The sequence below is a fragment of the Chiloscyllium plagiosum genome, chromosome 33 (genome assembly GCF_004010195.1).
Source record: "Chiloscyllium plagiosum isolate BGI_BamShark_2017 chromosome 33, ASM401019v2, whole genome shotgun sequence".
Taxonomy (NCBI): Eukaryota; Metazoa; Chordata; class Chondrichthyes; order Orectolobiformes; family Hemiscylliidae; genus Chiloscyllium; species Chiloscyllium plagiosum.
Window position 1 is genome coordinate 8459343 of NC_057742.1, and position 10563 is coordinate 8469905.

The 10563-nt window shown below is 42.4% G+C and overlaps 1 protein-coding gene across 2 annotated transcripts in view; it reads left to right on the top strand.

The window, feature by feature from the left end:
* LOC122539798 (transcription factor CP2-like) overlaps positions 1-4860 on the top strand; it is a 43289-nt gene extending 38429 nt beyond the window's left edge. For both annotated transcript variants that reach the window (XM_043674859.1, XM_043674860.1), the window contains 4 exons: positions 518-615; positions 1266-1408; positions 1551-1602; positions 2496-4860. In XM_043674859.1, coding sequence (XP_043530794.1) covers positions 518-615; positions 1266-1408; positions 1551-1602; positions 2496-2533 — 331 coding nt within the window. In that variant the 3' untranslated portion in view covers positions 2534-4860. The remainder of the gene's footprint in view (positions 1-517; positions 616-1265; positions 1409-1550; positions 1603-2495) is intronic.
* The last annotated feature ends 5703 nt before the right edge of the window (positions 4861-10563 follow it).

A 10563-nucleotide genomic window follows, 5' to 3' on the forward strand; every position in this document is an offset into this window, starting at 1 on the left:
CATGACCTTGGGTATGCCAAAGCATTTTACAGACACTGAAAAACAATTGCAATTTGGTCACCATTGCAAAGCAAAAAAAAAAAACAGCTAATTTCTACAACAGCAACATCATAACCAGATAATCTGTTCATATAGGGATCAGCATTGACCAGGCACCTGGGAGACAAGTGCTGTTCTCTTCTCTGAACAGTGCCATTGAAACCTTTGCTTATACCCGAGAAGACAAATGGTTCTCAGGTTAATGTCTCCAATAACACAGCACGGCGCTCCCTCGGCCCTGACCCTCCGACAGTGGAGCAGTCCCTTCACACTCACCCTCTGACAGCGTGGTGCTCCCTCACTGCTGCTCTGCAGCTTAGATTCTGTATTCAGATCTCTGGAATGGAATTTAAGCACAACATTGACAGCATGGCGACAAGAGGAGGAAGATGTGATGAGGCTTTTTTTGTATTAAAATGCCATAAGCAGAAGCTCTGATTAGAAAGCATCCCCCTGACGGTACCGTCTCTGTCCACAGGTCCATTCGGCCACGCCTCACCATTTACATGTGTCAGGAGCCCACACAGGGAAAGGAGAAAGAAGATTGCCAGGACTCCCCCAATGCTGCCATGTGTGGTAAGTAGCCACATCAGGGTCAGGAGCACTGCCAGGGTGACCGAGACTGGTCAGCTGTCAGAGGAGGGATGGTCATGGGCCTTCATCCCCTTCCCCAAGGGATGCTCCCTCTCCAGGGTTGCCCAGGAAGCTTCAGGAATTAACATTTCATATCCTGGGTATTTGACTAACCTAGGAGAAGGCATCCCCCTTACCTTGTAGTTTTTCAAGTGACGTTCAATATGGTTTAGGGTCCAAACGAGGCAACGGCTTTCGTCTATGTTCAGGTATACAGCTCAAGAATGACTATTCAACAAAAGGTGGTTTCTTTATGTACTTATACAATTTACAGTTGTATTTTTACTAAGGTATACAATTGATCACTTGACTATAAACAGCACAGGACAATTACAGCATTGATTCTCAGTTGACGGCTGAATTGTTCCCAAATTGGGATAAAGGAATTCCAATGCAAAGCTAATCAGCTCCTGCTGTCCAGTGACCATGAAAGTCCATTGAAGATGTAAACTGTTTCCCATTTGCAGCAATGACCTCTCTGAAGCATTAATGGGTTTTTACTTTACATACATTACCCTGACTGTCTCATTTGCATAGATAAATGGCTCAGGTCTCTTCATAAGAAGCCTCATCCTCAGTATTTTCCTCCCTAGTTTACAAAGAAATCTACTTGGAAGATCTAACCAAAGCTGAACTAACCAACAAGTTGGCAGCTCTCTTCAGCATCTCACCGAGCCAGATCCTTCAGATCTACAGACAGGGAGCAGCTGGGATCCATATCCTGGTTGGGGATCAGGTGAGTTATTGAGCACATAATCAAGTAGGGCCAGAGGCTTCTGCACAGCTGGAGTTTCAGGGCACACACCGAGAGATTTTTTGGCTTAAACAGAACGCAGAGGAAAAGTGATGTTCTAATATTTTATAAATCTGTCTTCCAGATGATTCGGAATCTTCCAGATGAATCCAGTTTTATAATTAACTCGCTGAAAGGTAAATGAATTGTATCTGCACTTTGGATCATGAGCTCTCATTAATAAGGATACACAGGCAGGGTAGGGCTCTTGTAGTCCAATGGTAGTACCCTATCTCTGAGCTAGGAGGCCCAGGGTCAACTTCTACCTGTTCCAGAGGTGTGTCAAAATTTGTCCAAACAGGTTGATATTAAACTATATAAAAAGGATTGAGGGTCTCATGATGTAGTGGCAGTGTCCTTACCTCTCGGCAAGAAGATCGGGCCAAGTTGGTTAAAGGTATCCTGGAAGAGCCAAGCTGAGTCTCACACATTTTTGCAAGACAAGGAATCACTTCACACACAAAGTGTCACCATTAATCTCTCTATTGAGAGGGGGAAGGGAGGGAGGGAGGGAAGGGGGGGGGGGGGGGTGTTGTCCTTTAGCCCTAAGAATTAGATCTAACTCCTTCTTAAAAACATTAATATCTTGGCCTCAACCACTTTGTGGCAGAGAATTCAACAAGCTCCCCACTCAGTAAAGACACTTCTCCTCATCTCAGCACTAAGTGGCCTATCCCATATCCATAGACTGTGGCCCCTGGTTCTGGAATCCCCAGTCAGCAGGAACTTTCTTCCTGTGTTTGTGCTGTCCATTCCTGTTCGAATTTTATAGGTTTCTATGACACCCACAGCCACCTATTCTTCTAAACTCCATGATCTTACTCTTCATTTAAAGAGATTAGACCACTAATAATTTTGGGAATTGGTATATTTGAAATATTTTGATTAAACTCTCCAAAGTTTGTTATTAGATTATATTGATTTGTAATTGATTGTAAGTGGAGCATACAACATAATCCAATGGGCAGTTGGACATTTGCCCTTCTGTGATTTTGCTGTGGTGTTACAGATCTGTGTTCTTCCCTTGCAGTGGATAGCTTAGGTGGCTACTACATGATTTTAAAATAGGAAACAGGGAGCTGTTACATCTGGAAAAGAATGAAATCGGTGAAGTTGTGAACTTTCATCTTTCACTCCGAGAGCAGCAGGAGCACAGATCAACCTAAATTATTGCACAAACAGCAACTGATACCACAGAGCGGTACTTCCACCACTGTCACGTCATTGAGCTGGACAGCAAGATTCATCTGATGCTTGCTTTGGGAGCATAAGATGATGCATGATAAGATATCAAATTCTTCCAACATCTGCTTGGGTGAATTATTGACTATAAGACAGACGTAACAAAACAAACACAGAAAACAGTCAGTGAAACGATATTCCTATGACAGGTTCTGGCTCTGAGCTGCACTGTGTTTCATTTCTAAAAACGATCCTGTGGAGGTGTGCATGTCCTTTCAGTGGATATCAGAATGCAATCACCTCCAGTTTGGGTGGGTGGTGGGGGGTGGGGGGTGGGGGGGGGAGGGGGAGGAAAGAAAGGGGCGTGTTATGATACCTCTTCTCGTTTCCAACACCTCGGACTCGTGATGCGTCTGTCTCTGACACCCTTTGGGCTCACCATGAACTTGCAACAAGATTTCCAGCTGAACACTGCAACCCAACTCAAACACAATCCACCAACTGTTCCCCAAGAGGGACGTGAATCAGGCAAGTTCATTAACAATAGTAGACTATTGGAAAAAAAGCTGTTGGAATTTTACATAAAAACAGCAACTAAGGAGGATACATTTTAAAGTCAATCTATAGTGACTATCATCAGCATCCTCCAGTAGATGTTATTAACATTCAAAAACTATGTAATAACCCACTCACTCTCCATTGGTAACGTCAACATAATGCCTTATAGTAATACATTTAATCATTGTAAAAATGTAAACATTTCAAAAGATATGAAACCCTTTTTATACACAAAAGGTTGTGACAAAGATATAAATAAGACATTACACCATTTCAGCTCAGTCTATTCTTTCTAACGTCAATTTCTTGGGTTTACAGCAGATTGCTGTGACTTTGTGTTGGAATATTTGAAACACAATCAAATGCTCCTCCATAACTCAGTTTGGAAAAGCAAAAAGAACTGACTGTCTCCCTCATTCCTCCCTACTTCTTATTAAATCATACTCATGATTGCCATAACCCTATCTGGAATCGCATCCAAGTGGACTTCTAGCTCATAGTAAATACCAGGAGACAACTGAACATGGATGGCATCCAGCTGTTCTCACTCATCTGTCCATATCTGATCTTTCTAGATTGTTCAGTTAGCAGGCAGATATATTAAAGTGCCATCACTATGAATAGATAATCCTGCACATACTCTAAGTCAAAGCTGGGATCATCTGGGCAATGGGGCTTAGTCCTACAACTTACTACATACTCTGGTCTCTCCTGCCACCTCACTTATTGTTTCTCTTTGCTCCTGTCTTGGACACTCATAGTACTTAACACAGCAACCCCTCCTTCACACAGGGTAGCAGCACTGAGAAGATTGTCCATAAACTTTTATAAATCAGAGCAGACTGATAATCGTAAGTCACAATCCCAGACAAAATCTGCAAGTTATGCTACAATCTAATTAGGGTTCGATAACTTTTAGTTTTATTAAAATGTAGACTAAAGTTGAAATCCAGAGACTAAGAAAATAAAGAATTAAGATTCAACAATTTAAAACAAATAACGAAATTGACTTTTTTAATGCTGGAACTGTAATATATTTGACAACTTCAGTCTGGCATCCAGAATTATGTAGAAAATGTGGGTAATCAACTGCAACCCCACACCGCACTATGTACATCAAATAACAGTCCAATGGATTTCTCTAACTCTACATCTCACAAAAACTTCACAAGGGATTACAGTTCTTTACCTTTGTTGATCTGGCCTTGAAACTCTCTTTCAAGAGATGCTCTGACAGACTACCTCAACAACCGCTCTCATTCTGGTTGTTCATACTCTCTTTCAGCCTACGCTCCCCCAGACTCCAAAACTGCATTCCAGCCCGCATTCACAATCATAACTCCAACTTTTCATCCACAGCTATCTTCCAGAGCCTTCACACAGGAGCTGTGTAACTTCCAAATCTCCCTGGCATAATGGCCTGCAAATCAAGCCCCACCATTCCTAGAGTGGCACAGAAGTTGATGGTTGTATAAAAAGCTGGGCAGAAGTCTCCAATTTTCTTTTCTTTTTAAAGAGAGGTTGACAGAAAGCAAGAACCGAGTTTCTGTACTTTGACAATCATTACTATTTATTAAATATAGATTCGATGATGTGGAGGTGCCCGTGTCAAACTGGGGTAGACAAGGTCAGAAGTCATCATAAACAGGATTGTTTCAAATCACAAGCTTTTAGAATGTTGTTACGTAACCTGACAAAGGGGCAACGCTCCGAAAACTTGTGATTTCAAAAAACAACCCGTTGGACTATAACCTGGTGTCGTCTGACTTCTTACATAGATACTTTGAACAGGTAAATAGTATGAACCACCAACACTATTAATTAAAACTACAACTGCCTTTTAAAACTCCCCCTTTACACACACACACACACACACACGCATATATATATATATATATATATATATGCGCAGACAAAAAAAGTGTTATTGTGTGGAGGGAAAAACTGGGGAAGCAGTTTAACAGTTCCAGTCCACATAGGCCACTGAGAGGATCCTATGGCCCGTCAGGGATTGCGATTCATCAACTTCATCCACAGATACTTCAACTTGCTTGTAGAAAGCACAGAGCGACTGATTCACAACTTATAAAGTATTTAATGAAGTGGTTAAAAATTGCAGCTGACAGCAACTGGTGAGGGAAAAACTAACAGTCATCCTTCGGGCTTTGGAATTTTTTTTTTAAAACTGGAAGAGGCAGACACCACTTTCATTTCCAGAGATTCGAAGGCTCCTGCTATCTTGTTCACACAAAGGCTGGCTTCCGGTTGCTGAACAATCACATCATTGTTGGCAGGCAGAAGGCCTTTGTCATCAAGACCTGGTCATCACTCTGCAGACCAGTCATTACTTGCTGCTGGCCAAACTTCATTTTATGGATACCCCTGGTGCCAGTTCACCTGCAATTAAATCTCCCCCCCCCCTGGTTGGCAAACAACAGGGTAAACAGTACTTATAATAAGTGCTGACAGCTTGCCTTTATAACGTGCAGAAATCCCTTCCACAATCCTTGGTTCTTTTCCAATTTTCAGTCCACAGTCAAATTACAGAACAAGATAGATGCTTTATAAGCTCAATTGACTTTTCGGTAGTGCAGCTTATTTCAGCCTTGTGCTTGCTTCTTTCTCTCCTAGGACTTCCCTGAGCCCCAGCTAGACAGAGCTATTGAGCTGCTCTCAACTTCTACACAAACTCAATTAGCTCAGATCTCTTTCTTGTACAAAGTTAAAAATCACAACACCAAGTTATAGTCTAACAGGCTTATTTGGAAGCAGTTGCGTTTGGAGTCTACTCCACAACCACCTGAAGAAGGAGCAGTGCTCGGAAAGCTAGTGCTTCCAAACAAGCCTGTTGGACTATAACCTGGTGTTGTGTGATTTTTAACTTTGTCCACCCCAGTCTAACACCAGCACCTACAAACCCTTTCTTGTAGTATAGCTAAATATCAGCACTTTAAGTTGGAAATTCTCTTTCTGGCTCAATTTCATTCAGTCCCTGTCTCTATCATGTTGAATTACTCTTCCCCAACCCTGAACTGTGCTGAATACCCTGTGAAAAACCCCATCCCTATCAAAGGGCAGAATTGAATGTTATCACTTAGCAATTCCAGAACAGAGTGTGTTCTGATTGTTACATTTTACAGAAAGTGCTGACTTGCTCAGTGCAAAAGAAATGATATAACCAGAAGATTTCTTTTCACAAAATGTGTGCACTGCTTCTGAAGCTTAAAATATGTTTGAATGAACAGTAAAAGATGCTCAATTTCAATTGCCGTCTTGCACTCAACACAAAAAACTGAACTAATAACAAAGGTTTCGGGAAAACTTCAGTAGGTCAGGCAGCATCATAGGGGAGAAACAAAGTTAAAAAGGTCTTTAACCCAAAATGTCATCAGACCTGAACAGAAACAAAACATTTGAGTTTTTAAACCTGTGGAAGTTGGAAATGGGAAGCAGCAGCTTTGTGGGATAGGATTGAGGCCAGGGCAGTTAAATAACAAGATTTTGTGAATAGCTATAGTACGAAACAAAGGGAATAGCCCAATAGCACATGAATGGACTGCATAAAAACTTAATGACTATAACAAGGAATAAAGAATGATTCAAGACAAGGCCAGCACAGAGAAAATAAAGATGAAAGCTTTTTGCATGGAAGACAGTGTACTAGGGACGACTGAGGAGCGTACTAGAATGTCACAGCCAGTAACAGTCCCTCTCGAAGAGGAAGAGTGTTTAATGTTAGCAATGGGGATAAGCTGCTGGAGATGCAACACCTGTCTCACTGGCCATTGCCCTAAAACTCTCCTCCTGAGTGAAACAGCTATTTCTTTGTACATTTTCAACTTAGAGGAGAAAGTGAGGTGTGCAGATGCTGGAGATCAGAGATGGAAATGTGTTGCTGGAAAAGCGCAGCAGGTCAGGCAGCATCTAGGGAACAGGAGAATCGACGTTTCGGGCATTAGCCCTTCTTCAGTGACCTCCAGTATTTTCAACTTAGTTCACCGTAGTCTCCTTGGAATAACAGACTGAGCAACAGCTTTGCAGAATTTCTCAACTGTCTGCTAACATGACCCCGACCTTCCAATTGTTTGCTATTTTCATCGCACGCCTTGTGCTGAGCTTTCTGATCATGACTTCCCACAGTGCTCCAGTGAAACTCAAGATTAACATGAGGAACAGCAGTGCATCTTTCAAATCACCCCTCCACAGTTTTCTGGACTCCATATTGAGCTCAACAATTTTACATCATTACCTCGGATTACATGTTATGCTGCGTCCTTGGTTTTGTTGGGTTGGTCTTTTTCTGGTTTCTTTTTATCCCCTCATGTTTGATATTTAGCCATTCTCCCTTCAGTTTTGTTTGGACTAGTACCATGAATATTCTTTGGCTGTTGCATCCTGAAATTATTTATTATTTAATCTTCCCTATCCTCTGCTCCATGTATTTGTCTCTCCTGCCCTTCACACCGTTGATAATCTTTCATCTGAACTATAGACCATCTCAACCTGAAAACAAAAAAATGCTGGGGATCAGAGTAGGTCAGGCAGAATCCTTCTCTCCACGGTTGCTGTCTGACTCGCTGTGACCTCCAGTATTTTTGTTTTCGGTAGACTCCAGCATCTGCAGTAATTTGCTCTGACAAAGGTTATTAACTGTTTCTCTCCATTGATGCTTCCAGAGCTGCTGAGCTCTTCCAGCTTTGATTTTATTTCCATTTCAGAGATTTCCAGGGTCCATTATATTTTGAAGCTGTTTTACCCACGGTCTCAGAATCAATTGCCTATTCAGGTCATTCCACTTTAATGAGTGTATCATTAATGCAAATTCACTATAACACAAATCAAGGGCACTGTTTCTATACCGCAAACTTTTAATAAATTCTGGCATCTGAGTTTAAGTGGCGCTGCTATTACTGATTTTCTGCTAACATGGGATTGCACAAGAACAGAACTACCGCGTTATAGCAGAACCGACTGTACATGAAAGAAGATCTACCTTTCACAATTATTTTGTTTAAACACATTTTAATTTTTAACTTGAGACGTTATCTCTCCACATTCCTTCCTGCCCACCCCCAGTTTTAAACTTCTTGTTATGCTACCATTCTTTATTTCAATGTTTTGCTGCTCCTAGGCACGCTCCTAGCTTTCAACAAATGCAGCCTGTTGTTCTTTCAGTTGCCAGATCAAACAGGAACACTTCAGGAAACTGAAATTGCCAAATCGCAATTTCATACCCCAGCTCAAACTTTATTGTTCCCATAAATCAAACAATACAAACAAAGTGAAGTAAGTGTCACAAAATGTACAGCACAAGATTCAAGCAATGGTCTACAGTGCAAACGCATTAACTTTCACTCCTCCTAGCAATGCCCCAGTGACTATTTAGAAATACGACTACAGCTCATTGATGAAAATATGGTTATGCTTTTGGAGGTAATTCCAGAGTTAAGCTGAAGGCGCAGCTGACAATGGTGGGTGCACAAAAGGCCAGAACTTGAAAGGCAGTGAAATCTTAAAAAAAAACTGCGGGGTGATAGACATGAGGGGGAGGAGGGGGCAAGGCCATGGAAAGATGAGATTTTGAAATTGAATAAGTTGCTGGTCCATGTAGATCAGCGAGCATACGAGTGATGGATGATTGGGACTTGGTGTAAGCTAGGAGGTGGACAGCAGAGTTTGGATGATGCTAGCAGAGATTTACAGGGCACCAACGATAAACTAAGCAAGACATCAGGAGGCATTTATTATTTCCAGACTCATTGCCATCTGATAAATGATTGTAGAGTCATAGAAATGTACAGCATGGAAACAGACCCTTCGGTCCAACCGGTCTGTGCCAACCAGATATCCCAACCCAATCTAGTCCCACCTGTCAGTACCCAGACCATATCCCTCCAAAACCTTCCTTTTCATATACCCATCCAAATGCCTCTTAAATGTTGCAATTGTACCAGCCTCCACCACTTCCTCTGGCAGCTCATTCCATACACATACCATCCTCTGCGTGATGAAACATGTTACAAGAATTCAATGTAATTCTGAAGAATGTAAAAGGAATTCCTTGCAAAGTACTTCTCTTTAAGAAGAGAAAGGCTACAGGTCAACATAATAATGGAAATCATTAATCTTCAAAACATCTTGAGCTTTATTTGCCTTAGGAGTGGGACAGCAAATTCCCTGGTGCCTTCACTTTCCAAAATATAAGGCTTGCTTTATTCTACTTCTGTTGCGTCTCAGGTAAGTTTGCAACAAGCCTATAGGTGAATTTTGTGCAACACAGCATTATCCCTGAGGAACTCCAGCTAATGGGCCAGTGACTGTTGGAGGTAAAAGGTTAATCCTTGAGAAATCAAAATTCAATTGTCAGTTTGGGTTCAGATGTAACGTTAATCCCAGGATCCATGTGCTACCGCAGGTGATGATAAAGATCCCATGGTGTTATACAAAAAAGATAGGAGATACTTGCCTCACTAATCATCACTTTTCAACCAACATTAATCACTGAAGCAGACCATTTATTTATTGCACCACTGTTTGTATGGAATTTTCTGTTTGCAAATTGCCTGCTGTACTTCCTACAAGAGTAAACACACTTCAAACAAAAGCATTTAATTGTTGATGAAGTGCTTTGGGACATTTCCAAGTTGTAAGAGGCACTATATAATTGCAAGTTTCTTTTTCCTTTGCTATATCGGGCTTTGAATGTGGTTTAACAGTATGTTGCTTTATTAACAAAACTCCCCCAGTCCCAACAAACACACTTCTATGTTAGAATTTGACATATGTGAGCAGCATGGTAGCTCAGTGGTTAGCACGGCTGCCTCACAGGGCTAGGGACTCTGATTCAATTCCAGCTTCGGGCAACTGCCTGTGTGGAGCTTGCATATTCTTCTTATGGCTGTGTGAACTTACTCCGGGTGCTCCATGTTCTCTCCCTCCTCTCCCCTGCCCCACCCTCCAAACAGGCCAAAGTTGGTGTGGTTGGGAGGATTGGCCATGGAAAATGCAGAGATGAGGGCCTGGGCGGGATGCTCTCCAGAGGTTTGATGTGGACTCGATGGGCTGAATGGACCGCAATGTCCCTTCCCACGTGGTTAAAGATGCCCTCCAACGCATCTCGTCCACATCCCGCACCTCCGCCCTCAGACCCAACCCCTCCAACCGCAACAAGGGCAGAACGCCCCTGGTGCTCACCTTCCACCCTACCTTCGCATAAACCAAATCATCCGCCGATATTTCCGCCACCTCCAAACAGACCCCACCACCAGGGATATATTTCCCTCCCCACCCCTCTCCGCCTCCCGCAAAGACCGTTCCCTCCGTGACTACCTGGTCAGGTCCACGCCCCCCTACCACCC